General features: G+C 39.0%; 1 protein-coding gene across 3 annotated transcripts in view; it reads right to left on the bottom strand.

Moving 5' to 3' along the window:
- Window positions 1-359: 359 nt before the first annotated feature.
- The window catches only part of LOC121664794 (chondroitin sulfate proteoglycan 4-like), a 44,930-nt gene continuing 18,955 nt past the window's right edge, over window positions 360-26,334 (bottom strand). For 2 of the 3 annotated variants that reach the window (XM_042028356.1, XM_042028358.1), the window contains 6 exons: window positions 25,540-25,716; window positions 19,482-19,680; window positions 15,385-15,516; window positions 11,142-11,314; window positions 6,515-6,698; window positions 360-6,027 (listed from right to left, as the gene is read on the bottom strand). In XM_042028356.1, coding sequence (XP_041884290.1) covers window positions 3,956-6,027; window positions 6,515-6,698; window positions 11,142-11,314; window positions 15,385-15,516; window positions 19,482-19,680; window positions 25,540-25,716 — 2,937 coding nt within the window. In that variant the 3' untranslated portion in view covers window positions 360-3,955. The remainder of the gene's footprint in view (window positions 6,028-6,514; window positions 6,699-11,141; window positions 11,315-15,384; window positions 15,517-19,481; window positions 19,681-25,539; window positions 25,717-26,334) is intronic. The other variant, XM_042028357.1, reaches the window with a different exon arrangement.

The following is a 26,334-nucleotide window of genomic DNA, read 5'->3' as shown; positions in this document are numbered from 1 at the left end:
TAACATCAATGTATTTATTTAAGAATTTGGTATTTTAAAATTAGGTGCAGTTAAACAGAAAATCTTCCTGAAATAAACCCAGTGTAGTCCTATTTGAGCAAGTTCAAATCAATGCATTTATTTTGATGTTACATTACTGCAAGTGCTGGGCCAGGTTAGATGCACAATGAGATGTCTCTCCTTTTCCAGCCACACACACTGAGTTGTACTCAGCACAGTACAGCAGCCATCCCAGCACATGTGCAATTTAAAAAATACAACTTTAGAAAACCCAGAAGAATGTTGTTACTGGCAATGGGATTCTCTTGTGTCTCTGCATTTCACAGGTGTTTAAAGAAAGCACAAAAACATTAAGCACATGGATTATAAACAAAATGGTTTATTGATTTAATATATGTTTTCAAGGCACTTCCATGTTGCAGTTTAGAACTCCATTTGGTAAAAAGGGGAATCCTTCACAAATCCCACCTTCAGTAAATACAATACACAGCTTCAAGGCCAAGTGAAACAACCAAAATATTCAAGCCAGATTCCAACCATAAAATATGTGTTCCTAGAACTGCAAAAGAATTCATAAGCATGAAATGGGCAAATCTTTCATTTTCTAGATCCATAGTAATTTAGGAAACCCAGTATGAGATTCACCCTAGCTAGTTTTTATCATCTCAGACCTGGACTTCTAGCGAAGCCAGAGCAGACGTCTCTCATCTATAGTAAATATCTATGTATGAACAAGATAAACCATCCTCTGCCAAAGACTATTCTGCACTGTCCACAGGGAAAGTTTAACATAATCAGATTTTTAATTTTTTTTTTTTAAACAAGGGATTCAGGGTGGGATTTTAAAGCTAAATTCATATGTAGTTACCAGTTACAATATTACCTCTGCATTTTGCATTAACCCAAGTAATCACTGATTAACAATAAAACTTACATCCATATAAAGTTTTCATCCATGCATTACATAATATGGCAGGCACAGTTGTCTCACTGCAGCAAAAACTGAGTAAGAGAACTGAACGCTGGCACACTTCACTGATTAATCAGTGAAGTTTAGGCTGATTTTAACTAAAAAAACAAAACCAAAACTGAAAAAACCCCCTCAATGCTTGAGCCAGATGCTCAAGATACAACCCCATAAAGGCTAATCTACTTGAAAATCTGTTGTAAACCAAAACCATTTCGAAACAGAGCAAGATTTCAGCTCCTTATGCTAAAGCCAAAAGCCAGCACAAATTCTACCACCTTTTTTGATGTTTTCATGGAGTATTTTTGTCCTAGCATGGAAATGCTCAAGCTCAAGAATGCCCATTCAATTGTGGAGTTGTAATTGCACTGCGGTTTTTTTTACTATTATGTCATGGTCTCATTTTTTTCATCAGCAGCACTACATCAGCCCTACGTTCCATCTCCACTGCACACTGAGCACCACAAATTTAGGCACACCCGTCTTGACACCAATACACCTAGCAAAATCTCATGAAGAACACATTTCATTTCTGTATTTTTGTTCAGCCTTTCACAAGCTGACTATGGATTTTGTCACCAGACTCCAGGAGTTTTCAGCAGTGCATTATTTTGGTACTGAACTGTAGGCACACTGCTTGGTAGGTATTGGAGCAGGAAGTCTCTTTTGCTGTTGACAGCAAAATGCGAGGCAGGCTTCTTCACGTGTCAGGAAAGTGTTGGGATTAAAATTCTTTACTCCTCCTTGGAGAGTGGCCTGGAGAAGGTGTCAAGGGATCAGGTTGCTGCTACTGTCTAGAAGGCATCAGAGGCAGGCCGCATCTGACAGCTGGGACCTGGAGGAAGCTGGTGTCTGCTTGATGTTAGCAGAAGGGGTTCCAGGAAATGGCAAGAGACATATGGCTGTACCTCCACAGAAGGTGCAGGGGTGTCCCTGTGGTGGCTGGCAACACCACCTCTCTGGCTGAGAGCTGCTCAGAACAGTCCCAGAGATGAACTTTGGGAAAGCAGAAAAGGTCCACCACGGAGATCTACAGCGATCCACCTAAGACACCTGAACATCCAGAGCCCTTTACACTGATCACATACTTGAACTCACACACTCACTTCAGGGAAGATATGGTAATGACAGATGTAAAAACTGTATGACCAGTTCGCTAATACATTTTAGTTTGAGCATTTGAAGGGTTCATATCTTTAGTCTCCAGTGCTCTAATAACTTGGTCTGCTTAAGATGTGGCTTGTATATTTTCCAGTGACATGGACTACTCTTCTTGAAGTGGGCTCTGAAAAATGCACCACAATCATGTCTGCCCATGGCAGAGGTTGCAAAGATGAGGACTACCCCCACTGCTACTGTGTTCAGCTTTCAGAACACAGCAGCAAGCAGAGTTTACATCTGGCCCTCCCTGTGGGTGAAAATTTCCCATAATTGCCATCGATAAATGACAGAAACACACTTAATCATCAACAATTCATCCAAAAAAATTCATCCAAAACAAAGTAGCGTGAAATGAATAGCACCAAGGATCTTGAGGCCCATAAATACGTTCTATAAAAGCAAAAATGGCAGCACCTAGGTCTAAATAAAAATGGTATTCCAGTGTTTACTGAGTGAGTGCAGTGCTGAGACTGCTGAGAACAGTCTTTACAAAGAGGCTGGCTGGAAGCTGTAACAATTTAAAGGCAAAAAACAGATGGGAAGTTTAGTATTACTATGAGACTGGTTATGATCACAGCACCACTCCCTTGAAGTCAGTTCATTCTTCATAGTCAATAGGAATTTTATTATTTGCTCTCAGTGGAAATAAAACTGGACCTTTACTGGAGACTGCACATCACTACTGAGCTTGGATTTCCAAAAATACAAAAATATTCCCTTTGCACAGAAATTATTGCACATTTTATCGCCAGAGCAAAGCTGGAGTAAGTAGCACTTGGTAGTAGTGTATAAGGCACATTTGTTCAGTGTTCCGGAAGATGAAGGGTAAACTGAAACTTCAGAAGAGGATACATACTACATTGCAGGATTGCTTCTGTCAGTAGCTCCAGGACATACGACAGTATGCAGCCCATGACTTGATTCTACTGCCATCTGCTTGAGTACACAGACTCCGAAGAAAGTTGTGCTTGCTTCACTGAAAGCAGAATTTAGCCCTTTCTCAGAAGCAGGAAATTCTATGCACATCCAGACTAATTTTATGCACATCTAAACCTAAAGGTAATTAAGCAGACAGGCTGACTGACACTCAGTTTTTGCCATGTGGAGTAGAGGTAAAGGATGTATCTTACCAGTTTTCAGACACTAAAGGCTAGAGTTCAGTATCAAATAAGGAAAAAAGAAACCAAAAGAACAAACAACATCTCACAGTATTCCACCAGAACCCTTATTCACTGCTGTATTATTGTTGCTGAATTTGAATTCTGGATATCCAGTTCAGTGACCCATCAAAATAGTCAGAGTTTTATTTCTTTAGTATTGGCCTCTAAACAGCCTTCAGGTCAAAATTACATTACTGAAATTAGCACCATGGAAATTACTTACTGAAACAATTTGAAATTCTTCAAAGAGAAGTAGTGATTCAGAAGGAATAAAAGACCTTTATAGCAAAACTAGTTTTAAGAAAAACAAACCAACAATTCTATTAAAAATATATAATCCATGACAGAACATGGGAACAATGGGAAATAAAAAATACTGCATATGTAGGGTGAGGCCGAATCCATGAGGCCGAATTCCCCACTGAATTAAGTGAGAATTTTGCTGGCATACCAACTGCAAATCTTCTGTTATGGCCATGGTAATCAGTAGGATTATTATTATTATTATTATTATTATTATTATTATTTCACAGGTATTTAGATTTCATCTAACACACAGTGTATCATGTGACCTATAATAAATGAGTGTAATAAAAAACAAATTATATCAACAATATATATTCACTGTTCCATACTACATCAATTACCATGACCAAAACTGGTGTAACTACACCCAGTACTGATTGCGCTTCAAAGTTGGGTTTGTTTTTCGACAATACTGGATCATTTCAGGATCAAGACTTAAAAAACTGTTTTTCAGATGCCCTTCTGTAGCTGGAGAAATCACTGTAGGAAGCAGCTGCTCATGTCTTACTGCCAGAGATGTTGAGGCTGTACTTCTCTCAGCCCCGTTCATGAGAGGAGTCACTGTGACAGCGGGCACAGTCAAGCTCCGTTCCAGACATCGATCTGCACTGCTGAGGATTCCATTTGTTTGACTTCTGACTGGAGGTTTTGTCTTCTCTTTTTTCTGACACATTAACAAAATGCACACAGAAGTAACAGCAACAATGAGCAGCACAGACACAAGGACCAGGGGGATAATGATGTACCAAAGGTTGCTTTCGCCTCCCTGCTCTCTGGGACTCTTGGCACTAACCTGGTTTGTAGTCTTCAACTCCACAGATACACTTGTTCCCACTGCCAGGTTTAGCAATGGACCTTCCTCATGTAGGTTTCCCCAGTGATTCTGCCCTGGCCACATCGTTGGTTCAGTCTTCTGTGGCGCTATTGCAGGCTCTTCATTCTGTGAGGAGGCTGGGGCCTCATCCTTTGAGGTAGAGTGAGCCTTGAAAGTGGTCATGCTAGTTACAAAAGGCACTTCTGTTGTAAAGTGGAGGACAAGTGTGGAAAGTGGAGACACAAGTGCAGGACTGTGTGGCACAATGGAATACTGAAAACAGCCAACAGCAGGCTGCACAGCATCTGCCCTGAGGATAAATGTAAATGAGTCATTCAACAGATCAATGCCTGTCATATTTGTGTCTATGTCTAGAAGCAAAACACCACTATCAATGTCAGCCTGGGTGAACGTCTGAATATCTTCCAACACTGCATCATTCACAAACCTTTTCTTTACAATCCTTCCATGAGAGGGGGGCATTATCACTTCAAATCTAGGATTACTGTTTGTCAAATTGGCTAGCTCAGAAGCATCCAGGTCACCACTTCCAAATTTGTAAGTTGCTTGATTTGAAATCTGCAGGTCAGATACAATTTGTACTAAAGGCTTTGCTGTGATGTTCAGCACTTGTCCTGTTAGATTGCCTTCTGCAGTGAAAAGCATAAACTCCAGTACTTCACTGGAAGCAGTGAGATTTTTCAGGTGGTAAGAGAGCCTTCCTGAGGACAAATCTGCCTGCTCAAATCTAGTAACCTGCTCATTTCCAATCATGAGGTGCCCATATTTGAGCGGCTGAGTTATTTCATACATAATATTAGTGCTTTTTCCATTTGTGACAGCTGCAAGCTGAACATCAGTAATAGTGACAGATGTCTGGCCCTGTGGCAGTGCAACATTGGTAAGGTTGACTAGGACAAGAGCAATTGGTACGACTTCCAGACTGAACAGTTTGTATAAAGGCCGATGTTTACCATCAGTCACACTGAAATAAAACACCCCAGAAGATGAACTTCCATCCTGTACAAACCAAACTTTACCACTGTCAACATCAGCTTGTGTGAAATCTTTTATAGAGACACTGAGATTGCTTTTCATTGCTAAGTAACCATTATTTGGGTTGCTAACAATGGTGTATTTCAGCTCAGCTGGGGCATTATCTAAGTCTTCAACTTTCAGATTCTCTGCCCCCAGCATTAACACATCTCCCTGCAGGACTTTCAAGTGCAGTCTTTTAGTCTTCAGTTCTGGAGATTGATCATTCACTGGGAAAACAGTGATATTAAACATCTCCTCTAAAACTTCACTACGGGGCTTTGTAGCAGGCTTGCTCTTTAGGTTTAACCAAACGGCAAAAGTGAAATTGTCATTTAGAGATTCAGAATTATCATGTATGTACATAATTCCAAATTTGTTCAGTATGTATTGGGAGAAGTTAGGTTTTTCTTTGGTAACGTTTCGTTCTCCAACAACAATCATGCCATGTTGGGGTAAAGACACAACCTGATACCAGACTTCATACATGGAGCGCTGTACATCAGGTAGCTTAATCAATAGGTTTGAAGCATCTAAATTTGTTTTGTTGATTAATACTCTACCTCCTTCCTGGACTATGGCACCTGGCAGAAATGAAAAGAGAATCTTAGAAACTGAACATTTTATAGTTGCACTATTTCAGAAATTATATATCAAATACTGATGATGCTCAGAAAATCTCTTCATAGTATCCTTGATTTCCACGTCATGGCTAAAAATATATTACCACTACTTTAAAAATACAATTACATACAAGAAACAAGATTTATGACTGATGCATACACTAAGATTAAAGAAATATTGGTATCTCAAAACTTCTGATAGTGTTTTCACCTACCATTATAGAAAACAAAATATCTTCTACAGCAGTAGGAAGCATCAAACATATGGAGCTAATCTCATTTCTAAGGATGCAGTGAATGCAGCTTTCCCACTACCTACAGCACTCTCTGTCTCAGAAGTAGGTCACTGCTTACTGAAGAGCAAGACACTTTTGTTTTTAGTCTGTTCTTCAATGCACCTCTGACAGATCCAAAATAATTTGGAGTCCAAACTGTGAAGCATTTTTACCTGTATTTGCTAGAAGACGACTATTCTGATCATGCCTGGCAATTTCATATGAAATGACAACACGGAACACCTGGATATCCAGAGCTGATGGTGGAGAGGAGACAGTAAATGCAAAGAAATCTTCTGCACTCCAGCCAGCCAACTCAGCATGTAAGTGTTCATACATGATCACACCTTCATCAACCTGTTCCAGGAAAAGAAAAGACATATGTGAAAGAGGAAAAAAAAAAAGACAAAAATATCTTGAGAACACTGTTCAAAGAGACCCTTGTACCTTAGTCCATGCACAGTGTATACAGAATCACAGTATTGTGTAAGTTGCAAAAGACCTTTAAGATCAAATCCAACTGTTAACCTGGAGCTGCCAAGGCCACCACTAAACCATGTCCCAAGTGTCACATCTACATATCTTTTAAAATATTCAGGTTGGTGATTCAACCACTTTTCTGGGCATTCTGGTTCAATACTCAGCCATGCTTCAATGAAGAAAGGTGTCCTAGTATTCCATTTAAACCTCCCCTGGCACAACTTGAGGCCGTGTCCGCTCATCCTACCACTTGTTACTTGGGCAAAGAGGCCAACACCGACCTGACCACAAACTCCTTTCAGGCAGGTAGAGAGTGATAAGGTCACCCCTGAGCCTCCTTTTCTCCAGGCTAAACACCCCCAGCTCCCTCAGCTGCTCCTCACAGGACTTGTGCTCCAGACCCTTCTCTGGACTCCCTCCAGCAGCTCAATGTCTTTCTTGCAGTGAGGGGCCCAGAACTGGACACAGCACTCGAGGTGTGGCCTCACCAGTGCCCAGTACAGGGGGACAATCCCTGCCCTGGTCCTGCTGGCCACACTATTGCTGATCCAGGCCAGGATGCCATTGGCCTTCTTGGCCACCTGGGCATACCCTGGCTCATGTTCAGCTGCTGTCACCAGCATGTCCAGGCCCTTTTCCACTGGGCAGTTCCCAGTCCCTCTGTCCCAGCCTGTGGTGCTGCCTGTGGTTGTTGTGACCCAAGGGCAGGGCCCAGCACTTGGCCTTGTTGCACCTCACACCACTGGCCTCAGCCCATGGATCCAGCCTGTACGTACACTGAGATTATCCTGAATTTCTCTTTCTCATAAGATGGACTCTGTGTTGCCAGATAAACACCTAAAAGTCAGTGAAATATTACTGGGCATGAATGCTTAGTAAAAGCCTTACATGAAGAGCAGAGAGATATATAACACTGAGAAACTATCTCAAACTAGCAATGGTAATGGTGATCACGAGCTCAGCTGGACTGTATTTTTAGTAAATCAGGGTATCATATGTCTAGGGTTTTGACACTAGCAGGGCTTGATTACTTGTCCTGAAAAAGCAAATGAAAGGCTGAAGGCTGGAAAAGGACTTCGATGAAGTTATTTCCTGTAAATAGCAAAAGGTATTTGCTAAGATACTAAGAAAACCAGAAGGAAGTGTAATGACCACTGATATTTACTCTCACTTATAAGCAAAGAGTTGATGGAACTAAGTAATGGAAAACTTCTATATCACAGCAAGAAGGGGATTCCTAAAAGACAGGAAGGGATCTGGTTTGTCCTATCCCTGCCTGCACTGACCTTGCAGATTATCATACTCAAGAGAATGTAATCAGTCTGCTGTGAGTAATCAAGCTTACAAGTATTGCAAGATACAGCAGTAAATCTCCAGAGAAACAAATGCACATACAAGATAAAACCATTTATCTCTTTAGACCCCAAAGCAAAAGGCAGTATTTTCAGATTATTTCTCATCAGCTGAAACTATACCTGAATTTTAAGATCAATACTATAATACATTGGAACTGTAGTAGAATTCCTAATGACAGCAACACTAGAACACTTACTGAATCTTATCCAGTAGATTCAGCATCTGGTCTGCTTGATAATTCATTCACTGGCTTGGAGAGATGACAGTCATATCTATTAAATCCTTGGCAAGTTCCCAGGCAACCACTGACCTGACCTGCACATGTTAGTTTGTAATTGCCAGAGAGATCGCTGTCTGAGATGGTGTCGATTCTAAATTTACTATTTTAACACTCCTCACATCCTGCAAACACCTTGAAGAGACTCATTAGTACACGTTTGTATCACATATGCTTGAAAGATGTGAAAAAAGAAAACAAAACCCCCCTGCTGTTATCACAGATGAAGCATTTTAGCAATATTAAATCTGAGGTGTGAATGCAGAGAGATTGAATCCTGAAATTACTGCAACAGCCCCCACTGAGATCACTAGGCACACTGGGCTTTCAAGGTCTGTTTTCTCAGCAGCTCTGAAACCATCCCATTTTTTTCTCTAAAAAATTCAGACTGATGTGATAAAACCCTATAGACACATCTCCAGGTCTCTGCTTTCCCTATACTAATTTAATTCTTAATGGCTATTATAGGACAAACAAACAAAAAATAAATTAATAGCAAAAGGATATGTTAGTTCACGGTAATTTTCCAAAACCTCTAGAAATTCAAGCTGAGCACAGCATATTTTTGTAACAAATACAGGCACAATATACATCCTTTAAATTCAATGGTGTTTAGTATCAACCTTAATTGGTTGGTTGGGTTGGTTTTTTTTTTTATTATTATTACAAATCCATTCTAATGTCTGGGCTAAGAACAGAATGGAATTGGTGAGGATTTCTGTGTTTACCTCTGCAATGACTCTATATAATGAAAAAGCTACGGCTTGCTGCAAGATGAAAATACTTCAAAGGTATCACAGAAAGTACTGCAGAGAAAAACAAAAAGCAAACATCATGTTGAAAAACTTCTGTGTTACTCAAGAGTGTTTAATGTGCAAATAATTTTCTTATATTAGCTGAACAACATCTGTTCAAGAAAAAATATCTTGGAATACAATAATAATTTCTGTTTCTTTTGGGGTTTTTTTGCTTTGGCAACAAAGCAAAAAACCACAGGGCATAGGGAAGAGTTCAGCACCCCAGGAAAAGCAGTAACTACTTTTATGAGCTAGCAGCATAGTACTTCTCCAAAGTGAAATTTCAAGTTCCTCAACACAGAATTAAGTCAAAGAAATCCCAAAGACCTACACTAATGCAAATTTTTTTTCAATTCAAATCAGATTTACAAGCTTACTACCAAACAGAAACTAAATGCTTTAGTCTCTGTTACATGGAAAATGTACAATGTTTGTAACATAGATGCAATTTTCTCACTCATATTTAACTCTCTGAGATTATAACACACTGTACTGAAAGTTTATTTAGGATCCCTTTTCTCTCCCTTATGTCTTATTCTCTACCAGAATAAATAGCAAGCTGGTTTGGATGCCCTAATTCCACCTGCAAGAAGTCATTTCGCTCTACTTGTTTGAAACTAAAATGGCCAACAGAAATATCTCCCAACAGACAAGAAAACCATACATATTATTACAGCCCAAATCCTTACACAATTTACAAAGTTAAAAGGAAAGTTTAGTAAAAATGAAAGCTATGGAGAATAAGTGGCATGTTCTGACATGGTACTACCTGATATACACACATAATGGTCATATCCATAGGCAAAAGGAGTGACATTTCAAAACCTCAGCTGAAAGATTTTCCATCTAACATGCTTAACTATTTCATCTAACACTCATAAAAATCACACACTTTGGGATCAAAAGGGAACAGTGTCATTATACAACTCATCTCTTTCATAAAATAAGACATAACTCAGCAACTTTTGAAACAAGACCAATAACATAATGGGATTAGAAAATGCTTTTTATGAGAACCATTCTGTGTTCATCTTGAGTTATAAAGTCCAAGTGGAGATTCATTCCACAGCTGTTGTTGGTCAGGTTGTTTCAAAGTCTGATGACAACTAATAAAAATGTCAATCTTTTTTCCAGGTTTTACTGGCCACGTTTCAAATTCTGGCCAATAGATTTTCTTATTCCTTCATACACTAAATCAAATAGCTACATTTGAAATCTGTAAACATATATTTTCCCATGAGCGAAGTCAGAAGATTGACCCCCTTTTATCTTCCTCACTTCAATTTTCTGAGAATAGCTTAATGCATGCTGAAGATAAAGTTATATTCAGATTCTGCACACAGACAAGTAATTCCTTTTGCAAAAGCATTTTTCCATCAAGTTACATAAGCTGCCACATTTCAGTCATTCAGTATGAGAACCCCTATCACAATAAAGATACTTCGAACACTTAGTACCACAGCCAATACAGTCAATAAAAGTCATCTTGGGGACACCCATGAGGACTGTGTACTGAAATGAATCTGATACTTGGACTTTTCATAGAGAAAAAGGCTGCTTCTTCTGCCAAAAATGAGAAGCTTCCAACCTCTGGGTGCTGGTTAATGGCACCAGAACAGCTCTTCTTGACAAATAGTGTTACAAGCAAAACAGTGGGAATTGCCAAGACCCTGCTAGTATCCAAGCAGAGGGGAACAAAGGCTTCTCTTGTGTTCGTTACTAGATGCCAGATACTTAATGACATAGCAAATCTGGGTGATTGCACTGATGGGTCACATATGCCAGGTTACTTAACAGATATAAATGGATCACACAAAGAATAAGCAACTAAGATGCCCTTTGAAGTAACAATCTACCCCTCAACTGGGTTGTTACAAAGTAAATGCTTACCATAGACTGAGTAAAACTGAAGATTTCCTGAGTGGTATCATCAGAATCTACTCTGATCAGCTTTCCAAGTTTTGGGGAAGTTACAATTACAAAAGTTATAGTTCTGTTTCCTGCATTGGTCACATCATTGGTTACAGCTTTCAGATCACGTTGTGAAATAGGTTTCCTGGAACCTAAAAAATGTCAATTATAGGAAGAAGATTTACAACAGCATTTTTTTCCAAAAGTCTAAGTTTTGTATGCACAACTCACACTCTCACCCAGGAATTCTACTTAGCTTTTTAATAACATTTTATAAGATCATCAGGGTTACACTTTTTTTGGTTACAACCCTTTCACAGCTTTTTCAGTTAAAACCCCATTAGTAGGATGTACCCTTGTTTTCAAAATGAAAAAAATGCAGTTCTCTTCAGCACGTGTAATTGCTAAATACTGGCTTCTGCAAAACAATCCGAAGTATAGAATAGAGCAAGTATAAGAAGTTCTGTTTCCACATCAAATGTCTAGAACTGAATTCAAACTCCAGCATTTTTGGTATTCCCAGTTGCTACCCACAAGACATAGGTGGTTCGACTGAGAGAAGCCTCAACACAGCAAAGTTTCTAGTGAACATGTAAATTAAAATCAATCTTTAACAGAAATACACTTCATCAATATGAAATAGAATTTTCATTAAATAAAATTAAAACATAAGTACAGAATTAAACAAATTAGGAAGAACACCATATAACAGAAATAACAGCCTAAGGTGAAATAATGTCTTATTTATTAAGATAGATAGAGACTGAGTGGTAACAAAATCATTTTAATACAAAGCACCACGCTAACCTAACTAAGGTTACTACCTTCTGGCTTAAAGATTATAAAGAGCTTTCTGGCATTAGTCAAACCAAGACAATTTTTGACACAGCTGTGTCAGTAATTTCCTAAAAGCAAAAAAAAGCTTTATCTGGCATCTTTTTGAGGCCATTTCAAGGTACACAACCAGCAAACTAAAATTCATGTTCAATGATAATTTTGGAGAAGCAACAGATTCCCATCACCCGATTCCTCCTGTATCTCCACTTCTGCCTCAGTTTTCACACTTCCTTTTCTCCTTGAGCAACAAGTTTTTATAGCTTTTAGTATATAATTTCAGAGACTATATAGTAGTACATATCCTTGAAGTCTGAGTTATCAATGCATCTTCAATAAAGCATACTGTTCATACAAGAATAACACAAAATAACACATATATATGCTATATGGTTAAGGACACTGAAGAATAGGGATACTTTGCAAGCCATTATTAGTACGAGGAGTCTGCTTGTTCACATCTGCTTGTGCTCTGGTTCAAATAACAACTACTTTGAAACAGAGTTGTTATAAGAAGATCTTCTGCCTCTGCCTGTTTTCCCACTTTACCGTCACATGTCTCTCTGTGTCCATATTGTTTTCAAAGGTGAAGGAGTCTCTCAGGTTGAAAAAAGTTGTCCTACACAATATCTAATTCAAGAAGTCTCCCTCCTCTTCCTCTCCCTTCTTTTCCCTTTATTGTGTGACAGGCAGGGAGGGAAGCATGACCTTGTGTGTACAGTAGATATGGTCAAGAATGTACAACTGAGCACAACAGTTAATCAGACCACATAAATCTGCAAATGCAGTTATTATGCAAATCAGGCCGTATTGCCCTGACAGAGTAGGACAGAGTAACTCTAAAACATGGTCACACTGTAATGGAAGTTACTGCTCCAATTCTTCATAACCATACTAGGGTATCACACCACTGCCATGACAGAGCAGGGCCATGGGGAGCAAGCATGTCTGCCACAAAACCCCCTCGATTCCTAACAGACCTGACCTCACTGCACTGCACACCACAGGCTGAAATACAGTCTAGAGACACAGATAACACAGTCTATCACGCTCTCCTGTAAAATGGCATCTTCCCCCAGACATAATCTTCTCCTTCACCCACTTCTGACCTGAGAGTTGAGAACCTTCTCTGGCACCCACAGCAGTTCTCCTCTGGTCTGACATCTCAACAGGGAGAGGAAGGTTATTTGCCAGCCAGCAGACTGGGTGAAGGAACATGAAGAGAGAACACTGCTTGTGTGTTCCCAATCACAGAAGGAGAGGTCACAAAAACAACCCCACCCCAACACAGGGGACAGGAACAGAGAGAGGAGGAAGACACACAACAAGAACAGGAGATGCTGAGTAGGGCCAAGATAATCGATTCAAGTAGAGTACAACAGCATAGTGTTGGTTATTTTATTTATAATTTATTTATAATTTTGTTACACATTTTTACTGCCTACATTTAAGATTTGGAAAATGCTTTGGCATGAGCACTCTCCCAATCACTGCTAAACACTTATAAATCATCTCATCTACAGACTGATTAGACAGCTCTGCTTCAAATTAACTAAAATTCAGGCTTCCTCTCCTCAGAGAAACTCAGCTCTCATTCCTTGTTTGAGCAATTGCCTTCCTGAAGAAGCAAATCCTCCAATTGCACATACCTAGCATACACTAGAAAAAGCTGATATATCTAGCAGTCAATTTTCTGAGTATGATGAAAAGAATAAGCTTCTGTTAAACAGAAAAAAAAATCTATAAATTATATAAACAGATCTGGTATACCCAACATAAAAGAAGACAGCAGTACACGCTCTTATAAAATAGGCTTTAGAGGATAGTTTATACCTAGTCATGAAGACATGGTAAATTCTTCACAATAAATTCAATTTTTACTACCCCAGTGAGAAGATTTCTCAAGCTGGCTCAAAATTAACTTTTTTTTGTACTGCTATAAAATGTAACACGACACTGGCTGTTGTTTTCATATATATTAGCCATTTGGCACCATCATTGTTGTAATAGTCATTTCATTATGGCAAAGTACAGCTGAAAACCATACAGCTCCAGAATTTCTCTAAAAAATACCATAAAGAGAACGTGTAAAAAAGCTAGTAACACTTTTTAACATCTAAAAGGAATTTTGCTATCCCAAAGTAAGTGAGAATACAGGAAAAAACACTGCAATCTTGGATGAATACAATTTGGAGTGCTGAAAGAAATACTGTATTTTGTAAACTAAAGAACTGATTGACATCCTAGAGACTTTGCCTTCTATGGAAGTATTAGGGCATACTTTTTTTACAATTATCATTGGCTTAAGAAAGAATTCCATCAAATCCCTGTGCCCAAGGCAACCTTAAACACCAAAATTGCAGGTTAATAAGCTTTGTAAGTGGATTTACATGAATCCCATTTATATTGACTGAATTAGAAGATCATGCTGCTACAATCTCATTTTTTGTTGCCTGTGTTTAAGTGGCTTTTGTTGCAAACCTTTGTTTATGCAACTTATATTCAGAAGTTTAAGAAGATAAAGTGCTCCTCTTCCATATCCAATTAAAAAATCAAGGTACAGATCACTACCTCTAGAATGCTGCTAACTCTTAGTATCTCTCTGGTTCTGCAGATTATATTCAGAGAAAAAAAAAAAGGAAGGCAGCACAAACAAAAGTGTGATGCAAGATATTGCTGAGAGAAAACTAATCTTTATTTCTTCTTTAATCTTGCAGTAAATGTTAGATTCCTAACTCAATGAGGGATTACTCTTGCCAGTGCAAAGGAGTAAATGGCTCTGGTGAGACCTCTTAGCAGATCAGCTCCTCCAGTGGTACAACTTCATTAAAAAAACACTCAAGTGCTGAACCAACTAGCTACAAATGCACAAACATGAATCAAAGTTTTCAGACTTTCTGATTCATCAGTGAGTCTGTGCTGCTCTCCATAACTCATTTTAAACAAAAGAAGTGTGAACTAGCAATCTGGAAAACTTACATGTGCTATTCAGAATCTCATGGACACAAGCTTCACTCTTCTATCGCTCTTACCAGGCAAGATCACAAGAACCTAAGACATCTCTAAATATTTGAATAAACTACAGAGATTTTAAACAAACCTGAATGGGAAATCTCCAGATCTTAGGCAGTGTTATTATCACATTGTACTTGAATATTTCTCTGCCAATTTCTATGACTCCAAGCATGCACACATCAAAAAGTTAAAGACTACAAAGCAAAAAAGCAGTATGCAGTTTGAGAAAACATCAACCTGTTTTTTAAAAACACACATAAATTTTCCCAGCTACAGTTTTCCATAGTTTAGTCAGTTAAGTATCTGACAAACAATTCTATATGAGGCAATATTTTCAAGTGGACAAAACCGAAATAATCTCAAAAAACCACACCTGGAAAGACTCCGAGCCCTTTGTTCACTTCAAGGCTAATGACCAGCGTCCGAGCTGTGATGGTAAAAATCTGTTGGGGTGCAAAGTTCAAACCATCTGTCACCTGAAAGTTGAAGCCTCCAGACATTGCTCCTGTAGAAATCAAAATAATAAATTTATTCTTGTATTACTCTGTCATGCAAAACACAAACATACACCGGAGACTTTGCACTCTTGGCTACAGTGAATTATTGTTGAGGAACACATTCAGTGCAGGTAGCTCTGGGTGCAGCTGCAGTGGAGCTGCAGGTTGAGCTCTGTGTGGCAGGAACCTGAAGCAAGAGGCCCTGAACTGCTGACCCTTTGCTTAGCAAAGGCCCCTGGGACCTGCATCCAGGGGACCGACACTCAAGAGACACAGCAGGAGCTGAAGGCTCCAGACTTTTGTGGCTTAGACTGGGTCAGGGTCTCACCTCAGGGGCTTCCAGCCAGAACCGTTATTCGGCTGTTGACCCATGATTAAATTATTTAGGGATACAGGCACCTGAGATTCTGCTAAGGGAAACATGAGGTCAAGTCAGTGAGGAAACCTTGTCTGACTGTGTGAGTGTGGGGTGTGTAGAGAGTCAAGTAGGGCTCACTGGAGCCACTAGATGTGAAGGGGGTTCCATCTCAAGAATGAAAGTCTGAGGTAATGTCAGTGTCATTGCCAGAGCAACTCCTGGATGGGCAGACAGGAAAGTTTCCTTAGCAATATATCCAAAATCATCCTGAAAGCAACTTTTGATCAGAACCCTTGTATCTTAATTAGAATTAAATAAATTCATAATGCAATTAATACCTTCCCCAAGAAGAACTGCTGGCTGTTGTTTTCAGTGAAGGCCGGACATCCCTTAGATAGAAATCAGCCCCCTTCTTCTCCTTCTTCACTGACTCAGTGGAGCTGAAACCAAATTAAACTTGGGGAGACAATGGCTCCCAGATTTCCAGCTCCATTTATGTCTTATGAGGGTCCAAAGCACTTAAGCAGTCATATTTTAGCAAAGAAGGAATTTGGGGAGAGAAGTAACTAGACTGTTCTTTCATTTTGTTTTATATTCAACGGTCTGAATCAACACTCTGGTTGTTTCCTTAGCTTCTTTGCTGCATTTCAGCTGTGCTGAAGCAAGTATGTTGTCACAGCTTAAACTATTTCAGAAGTTATATGCACTCATAATGAATGCACATTTTTCCCTTTAATCTTAAGACCTGTATGTACTTTGGCACAAGAAATAGCAAAATACCTCCAGGAGTCTAAGTGGATTCCTGTAAAAATACATCTCTCAGAACTGACAGGCTGCTTTTAAGCAGAGGCTCCCCAGGTTGTTCAATTACGTACGAAGAACTAAAAAGTGAAACATTAACTGTTGCAAAGAATTACCATGCTCCTCTATTTGCTTTGCCCAATTTAGCCACAAGATATTGCTACAATAATATAGATACTGAAAGCCAGAGGGTTCTTTCATGTAAAGATCAGCATACCTTGCCTAACTATAAATTAATATATCAGAAAACTCAAATGTGGGTTCTGAGATTATAGTTAACAATACCCCTAAGAAATGCTCTTATATTCAGCCAGGCAGCTGAAGCAGTTCTGGAAGATCGGGCCATATTGTTTTTATTTCAAAAGTTTTTATTTTCTGATGTATTCTCCTGATAAAAATGAACCAGTTGCTTATTCAAAAAAGCATCTGGGAGTCTACTATTTGCACTAAATTGAAAAAAACTTGAAGCAAACCTGCTTATGCACCCTCACTTGCTTTTTGGTGAAGGCAGGTCAACTGTTTGATTGACACAAACATTTTGTCACCGGCAGTCAGGAACAGAACTATATCTCAGAGTTCTACTTGGGTGGAGCATTTATTATTTCATCACAATTAATTTTTTAAGCTGTATCTGATCAGAGGTGATTAAAAGGACACCAGAAAGAGGCTCTGTAAAAGCTGCATTGACAATATACTAAGACTTCAGAACCAACAAGAGTTCAATTCACTACTGCCCTAAGAAAAAAACTGTCAGAGTTTAAGGAGAGGGCCCACCCATACTGCAAAAGCTAGAGGGGAGCACCCTGGACTGAAGCAAGAGTGAAAAGGGGAAGGAATTCTCATACTGAAAGAAGGGTACCAAAAAGGAAAGGTGTGTTCTAGTTCTGCACTTACACCGGTGATAAAACAATCAGGGATTATGGAGGAAACAAACAAAATTTCAAGGGGACCTCAAAAACATGAGAGCAGAAAGGAAGATTTTCAACTCACAGCACAGAATATGCAGCATAATGTAATTCATAAGGCTGAACAATGTGAAGGGAAAATTCTGAGGTCTAATTTAGAGGGATAAAAGCAAAGTATGGTAGTACTTTCACTGTATGGCAGTACAAAAGACACTGAGGATGGAGAATCATTGCCACATACAGGTGTAAAAAATGTGGAGTGCCACGAGGAGTAGCCAGAGGATGGAAGAGCTGTGTCAACCAAGAAGATGCTCCTCTTCCCTTTGGAAAGGGCTTGAGTGAGTAGGAATAGTAAATGGGGGTACTTCCAAGAGGAGACAAAGAAGCCAACACACACTGTAAGACTGATGACAAGGAACAGAGGAAATGTAGAGAAAAGGGATAAAAAGCTGAATGACAGCAACAACATAAGGAAAGGCCCCAGGATAAGGCTGGGGGCAATAAGAAGGGAGTAACAATTACATTTCAAGCAACAAGTCAAGAAGAAGGAGGGAAGACAATCACTGACCAAGAAACAGAAAGAAGCAAAATGACCAGAGTACTTTGTAAAGCACTGTTTGAACAGATGGCAGAACCAGAGCAGCTGCAAGACCTGACACACAACCTGGGCAATTTTATGTTACAAATTTACTGTACACTTCCACTCACTGGAAAAAATGAAATTTTCTGTTCTTTTCACTTTTATTGATCAAGATTCACTCCCTCAGACTATAGATGTGCATTTGCCCTTTCTGGAACACAAAGCAGATTAATTTCCTCACATTGAGACCTACCACTGTCCTACCATCACAGGGGTTTTTACATGTCAAAGTCTCCCTTGGAACAATTTAAACAGCTTGGCTCACTTTTGTCATGCTCTTGACCTTTCATTTCCTGACCAAATCATTTGAGCAGGATACTTATGGCTCACCAGCAGCTGCTTGTAAAGCAATTTCAGCAACACATATGCACTCTGCAAGACAATGCATTGTAAGGCAGAATACTTTAACCTCATGAAGACACAGCACAAATCTGGAGTGACTGCTGCACTCAAGGCAGCACTTGAATTCCAGCCTGCCTCAAGGCTGGCAGGAGAGCAGTGTACTTCTTCTATCTCTATCCCAAAACAACGATTTATTCCTTCTGTAGCAACTGCTTTCTTCTTTCAACTGAGGTAACAAAGTAATAGAGCTGGAGCAGGAAACACGTAGCTATCCCCCTGTGAAAGCCCTACCTCTTCTGGCTGGAACCCCACTCGGAAGGTCATTCCTGTGGCTTCCCAGCACTGCCACTCAAGGATGCACGAAGCTGTCCTGACTTCTTTTATTCCCCACACATTCTCTCAAGTGCACAAAAAACCCAGTCTCTAGTTCTGGACACTGGGAGAAAGAGTCAAAGTTTAAAGCTTAATTCTTTCACAGCCTGAAAGGGACACTGACATCACACAGATGAACCATAACTTCATCATCTATCACTACAGTGTGGCAGGTATCTATGAGTCTGTTGGTCCATGAACAGCTCTGCACTGTAGCAAGACAGAAAGGCTTCAGGAAATTTTCAATCACAGTAGTCAAAAAAATGGATTTCATATCTCTGAAAGGTGCATGAAAATGTTCCCCTACTGCAAAACTGCTTTCAGAAAGAAGGCTGCTATCTAATGAACCACAAGAACACCAAGGTTTTCCAGTGAGCACACATTTAAACAGATGTCAGACCTTTTCTTGTTTAGTTTTTGAGATAATTTATCGCATAACCAGTGCTCCGAGATCTTTGTGACATTACAATGGAATCTCTAATGGATTATGAACACAAATATACTGAATAGGAGCGGTATTTTGGTAGCTGATGCGGTATTTTTGAAATCACATACCATTGTGTACAAATACCAGCTGTCCTTTAATTATATGAGCCTGGGTAAAAGTAAGGATGCTCTTGTTTGGAGAAGACTTCAGAGCCAAGTGCCCATTGCTAGGTGGAGTAATGGAATACACAAGTTCTAATGGTGAGGAGTCCTTGTCTTCTGCACAGAGGTCATCAACAGTTATTTCTGTGACTGAACCCACCCAGACCTAGAAAAGCAAAAAAAATTTTAAAAAATAAAGAAAGAAAATGCATAGGAAAGAAAATTGGGACAACAGGAAATGGGAGATGGGGATAGATGACACATGACTCCAAGAAAAAGAAATAATAAATATTTGTGCTGTGCAACACTAGCAGCTATGACAGGTTTCCTTACGGTCCATCCAAATCTCTGATCACAGACTGGCATAGCTCATCCTGGCAAATTGTTTTCAAAATACAAGACCTTGAAATAATTCAAGCAAATAAACCCTACAACAATTAAGAGCTTCAGACAGTTGGAGTACAACTGCTCTATTTGTCAAGAATTATACAAACTCTTAGAAACATAACAAAAATTGTATTATGATAACTGAGTCAAGGAGGTGCTTTCCAACACATACACATGAATATTAGAGTCATGTATTTCACAGCAGGCAAGGCATTCAATATGTTCTACTTTCACCAGCAGGAAAGATAAAAGAAAAACAGCCTGGGGACAGCATAAACTCTAATAGAAATGGGACACTTCTTGTAGCTGCCTTATTTTCTTCTAACAAAATGCACTAAAGGCCCTTTTCTAGTGCACTAAAAAACCCAGAGGTGTTCAGTACAGTGGGAGATGAAACAACTGGTGCCTCCAACAGCTGCCTACCATTTTGCAAGGTCACAATCTCAGACAAAACAGTTAACTAGTTTTTAGAAAGACGGTGTAAAAACCATTACTTACTTCTAGTAAATCTAAATCTGGAGCACATCCTAAGTCTAATTCCAGAGGAGGTCCATGAGGTTGATAAGAGGACTGGAGCACCTTTTCTATGAAATCAGGCTGAGAAAGTTGGGGCTGTTCAGCCTGGAGAAAAGAAGGTTGTGTGGGGACCTCACAGACACATTCCAGTATCTGAAGGGGCCTACAGGAAAGCTGGAGAGGGACTGTCTGACAGGAACTGGAGTGGCAGGGTAAGGAGGAATGGGTACATACTGAAAGAGGGGGAATTTAGCTAGATATTAGGAAGAAATTATTTACTGTGAGGGTGGTGAGATACTGGAACAGGTTGCCCAGAGAGGCTGTGGATTCCCCAGTCCTGGCAGTGTTCAAAGCCAGGTTGGATAAGGCTTTGAGCAGCCTGGTCTTCAGGAGGTGTCCCTGCCCATGGCAGGGGGAGCAGGGACTAGATGATCTTTAAAGTCCCTTCTTTCAAGCAGAAAGGACTGCTCTATGAATTTCATCCCTATCTAATTGGGTAATTCCTTGTTAGGGAAGGATAAGCAATGGCCCATTTTGTTCTTCATCTCTGTTGCATATATTTGGAATTACGGATGAAAGTGCTAACAAACAACAATACATATTCATCTCAACATGAAATTAAATTCTTAAAATATTCACTACATCAATATAAATTATTTCCATGTATAATTTATATCATAGCGTAAAATCTTAAAAGCCTAAACCTTTAAATACCTCAGCTTCAGCTTCTAAACACACACTGCATCATTCCTTTCCATCTTCCTAGGGTCTTAGTACACTTAATAAATATCTGGTAATAACATCACACCAAATGGTTGAAGAGGAAAAATTAACAAAGGGCATTTTACCTCTGCCAAAGCCAAAAATTGCAATTCACTACATATTAATTCTACTTTTTAACATGAACCATGAAAGAAAACCTTTTAAAACATTTTAAACCACTGAAATTTTTGCCACCACACTTCAACAGAGGAAAGATTACATTCTACATCATGTCACAAAATGTGTGTCATGGAAACAAGAGATACTAAAATTAAGTTAGATTTTTCCTCATCAGAAAAATTTGAAAAGTAAGGTTATAATAGAAAATACTAGCAAATAGTTATTTTCTCCCCTGAAATATATATTTTGCTGAAATGTAATTATTAATATTAAATTTTGATAAAGGATGACACTTATGACACAGAACAACAACTAATGGTACAGGGTGACTTAGTGAGTGGCACCAAATAAGCACATCAGTGTCACATGTTTTGTACTGAGAACTTTCAATTCATCTCAGTAGCACTTGTGTAGATTATTCTGTGAAGAAAATAAAAGGTCACACACAGAATATGCAAAAATATAAGAAATTACAATGGACACGTTATTACAATTGACTCACTAAGTTTCAAATTACTTTCCTTACTAAAGGAAAAAAGACTTAAAATTTCTAATTATAGAAAAAAAGTGGTTTTTTCTGTAATGTCAGTATTTAATTCTGTTGTCCCAGCACACTACCGCTCAATGCTTTTTAAGTACTATACATGGCCTACAACATGATCCTTGAGGAATGAAAGGAGATCACAGAGCTGAAAAGAACTGCAGGGAAGCAAACACCGAGAACACAGCAAGAATTGTACAAGCATCTTATTTTTCATATCTGGGATCAAAATCTCTTTGAAGAGCACCATGAAAACTGTATCTGAACTTCCAGGACATAGCATGACACTGATTTTTCATGTGTCTAACACATTCCATAGGCATAGTCCAAAAAAAGGTTCATGACCCTGCTGATGTGAAATAATTTATTTTGCTCTACTTACAGGATTCAGCTCATCAGTATCTCCTTGCATGCTACATATCCTACCAGACACTCTGTATTCACATTTTAACACTCAAGTGAGCAACTTAGAGAAAACAACAAAAATAATCCATTTAAATTTGTAGGTTTTTTGAAAAACCTAATTCTAGGAAAATATAGCCCTCTTGTGGCAACAGGAGGATACAGTCATTTTACAGCATTGGTACCCATATATTTAAACACATATAAATGCAGGATGTAATGCAAGGATAGTGATTTTCTTCAAAACATCCTATTTCCTTTACCCATTCCCATTCTAGAAAAAAAAAAAGCCCATAAAACCTGTGGAAATTTTAAGAAATTATATCTAAAATGCTGGTAATTTAAGTTTCTAAATAAAAACATATCTCATTGATTTGTTGCAATGGAAAGGATTTAAATTGCATGCATTACAGAAGTTCTCAGGACAGCAAAACTTTCTGTATTTTATGTTATGTCACAAATTCTGAGCCAGGGGGAAAAAAAGGGGGGAAAAAAAAGAAAAAAACAAAAAACCAAACCACTTTAAACCCTTATTTACTTCCACCTCCTACAGACAAACCAGAGAAAAAGTCCCAAAATGGTTGGATGTCTGTCACCCTGAAACTTCTCCCATGGTGCTTCATAAGAACAGACAAGGCTGTTTGAAGAAGGAATGTTATGGATGTCTCTGAAGTGAGGAAGCTAGAGTTAGACTCATTCAGCATGTGTGCACATGCTCGATAGCTTCTTGCATTTGGACAGAAGCCCATGACAAAGGCCAAAATTAACTTCCATATGCCCACACCAACATCACTGGCCACATAATGCACCTCTTCACATAAGCTACTTCTCAACAGCAGATACCATATCCTAGTCTATTTTTTAATCATTCAGCAGTTCTTTCTGACTCTTTATACTGTGACCTGCAAAATTTCCAAGGTCCTAAACTTCAGTCAACTCAAATAGTTCTACTGGACTTCAGTTTCCACAGTACTGGTCTGTCATTGTATACTTTTGCATATTTCCAATCTTACAAAATATATTGAAGAGCTACTGGGTTTTTAAAAGCAATAGACATAGTCTATTATTCAGCATCTACCACTAGCAATGCCCTTGAGGAGCACAGACTGTTCTGCTAGAACATGGGGTCAGACACCACTACCCTACACAGAAATGCCCGTCTCATCTCAATATTTAGCAGGACTAAGAAAAACCCATTTTCTTTCACCTCACTGAGGATGTGGAAGTTTGATTTTGGGAAGAATCATCTCAGTGTATTCCTCCTAGCAGATAAGTTGACTGCTGGATTTTAGACTGCACATGAATCCGCCATATGTGTACATATTGGTACGCACTCACAACAAAAACCAATTTGATTTCTCAACAATAGCTTGTGCATGACTAGCAAAACCACAGGCACAAAGGCAGCATTCTGGTTCTGGTACACAGACTGCCTCCCCAGTAGAGAAGACCAACCCTAGGTAGGTGAAGCTTTGTTATCCTTGCTCTTGGGAAGCCTAGATTCACAGATACTTTTAGAAAAATCTATAAGCTGCATTGCAGTACACTGTACAGCTTTAGTTCTGTTAATAGACTGCAATTCCAGCAGTTCAATGCCAGCATTTTAATGCCAGCAGCGCACCAGAACAGAGACCCCGAAAAATTTGACTGAACATAGTGCCCTCTTCCCTGTGACTAGACAAAGATTACTGAGTGCTGTGCTGATGTCTGTGGAGTACCACTGTAATTATTTCAACCAGGGCAGGTTTTGCTCTGTGCCACCCAAATGTTTGTGAAGGCAGTCTGCCCTTCTGTCAGCAGTCTCTGCACAGGGCAGGATGACTTCTGTCGTAGGCATCTGCAGATTATCTCCTGTCACTGTGAAGCTGCACAACATTACCATTATGGCTAGTTTAAAAATTATGTGTTTTCTCATGCAAAATGGCTAAATACACAACATAAGGTTACATCTTTACAGCAATACACTCTCCCTCTCCAAGACATAACTAACTACATAAAATTAAATGCATGTTTTGGTACCACCAATTTACAAACTGCATGGCAGAGCAGGAATGATGGCAGCCTCAAAATATCCTGCTTAGCTTCTTTCAAACCAATTCCTAAACATCTTCTCTGCCTAAATACCTTCTCTGCCAGTCTTCCAGCTGGTTTACAAGTTCATTAGCTGACCCACGCTCATTTGATTCTGCTTTTTGGAGGCACTTAACTTGTTTTTACCCATCAGATCTCAGATTGGAAGTCTTTACATGTGGGGGTTTTTTGGGCACAGCGTCTTTACTAAATTGGTTTTGGGTACTTAGTGCTACCATAACACAAACAAATATGATACAAATATGTCCTGGGTTAAATGCTATAAATAAACTAATTAATTACTTAATCAATCTGAAAATGCACTGAAACTGAAGTGACAGTAGTCACTTCTGTAGTGGTAGATAACTTTTCAAAGATCAATAGATTAAAAAGTCAGCTATGGTTATTAAGAGCTAAAGGTAGCATCAGGCAACAACTTTAAAATTTTCTTCAGGATTTTTTTGGGGGAAGGCAGTTAGAAAAAAGTTAACGTATCTTCTTCTTACCTCACATTATCACATAGTAATAGCTTCACTGATTGCACTAATATATTGATGACCCTAGATTTTCACAGATTGCATAGTATTATTTGCAGTTTTGAAGAAGGAAACACTCCTGTTTTGTGTAAGCAATACCCAACACATAATCAATTTGCTCTTGTCCCATCCCACTGGCACATCTGGACAGGAGCAGGCAGCAGAATGTACCTTAGCAGGTCCAACCCTTTATAACACTTCAGGGCAAGAGGCATAGGGTTGGAAGGCTGCGCAAATACAATCATGAAAAGTTGGCATTCTCATCATCACTATTCTTGGTACTTTTCTAAGTTACATGTTCATTACATGTTACATAACAGCCCTCAAGACACCACAGCAAACAACACCAAAACATAACAACCACCCAGGTGCAAGCCATCCACCCTCACAAACCGCACATCAGTTCAAGAGACTTCACATAACTTTAAGATTAAAAGAATGCTTGTTCAGCCTTCTAGATAAATTTTAAAACAGCCAAAAGTGTTCTCCATAATGTCAAAAATCTTCCTAAATACAAACCTAGGTACTGCCTCCTTTCATTAGCATTAATTTTCCTAAATCCAAGGACTAATAGGTATTATATTGACTAACCTACCAGATATAAACCCAATAGTCTGTTAATGAAGGGGCATTAAATGGCATCAGAATTAATGGAATTAATTTAAACACTTTAAAATGTTGACAAACAAACCTGAAGAATTCTGTTTACTTTTACAACAGGAGCTTCATCATTTACTGCAGTAACAGTTACAAACACAGCTTGGGGCAAACTTTGTTTCCACAACTCCGTGTTATTTACTACCACAGTAAAATTGTCCATCGGTTCTTCACTGCCATCATGAACATAGTGGATTAATTCTTGTTCCACCTGAAAAATATAACAAGCTGAAAAACTAAAGAGGCTAGAAGAAAATAAATGTCACATTGAAAAATATCCTAGTCACGGCTCTCTCTCTTAATTGCACGAACATTTTATGACTTCCAAAACATTATTTATGCTGAATATCAGATTGTACCTCTATCTTTGCTCTGTTCACAACAGTAAATTTTACTGCTCATCTGTCCATTGCTCTAGCCAGAATATCTTGCCAGTCTTAGCATTCTCCCTTCTTTCTGAAGGAAAAATGGAAATCCAATCCCACTATATTTAACAATGTTTTCTGGAATCTATAATCTGAACATAGTGTTAGTAGATGGTGACTTATGATACCATTTTGCTTCTTGGAGCTAAATGACTGAAAATTAGTGGTTATAGTGGCTGCCTGTGAGCAAAGAAATTACCTTAAAAATTACTTTTTTTCCACTGTTCTCCTTGTTCAATCTACATACCATTTCCTTTGGTCTTTTCAAAATGCACCCACAGTCTCACATTTCCAGAGTATCTACAACACTGCCTGAACGTGAGCGGCACATCAGTCTACTGTGATTATAGCACACTGGTCTGTGTCAATACTGCCATCAAGGAAGTGATGTGGTTCCCCACAAC

The sequence above is a fragment of the Corvus kubaryi genome, unplaced genomic scaffold, assembly GCF_017639235.1.
Source record: "Corvus kubaryi isolate FWS band 111438036 unplaced genomic scaffold, C.kubaryi_AGA036_p1.0 37308, whole genome shotgun sequence".
In the NCBI taxonomy this organism is placed as follows: domain Eukaryota; kingdom Metazoa; phylum Chordata; class Aves; order Passeriformes; family Corvidae; genus Corvus; species Corvus kubaryi.
This window is presented reverse-complemented; position numbering and strand designations above follow the sequence as displayed.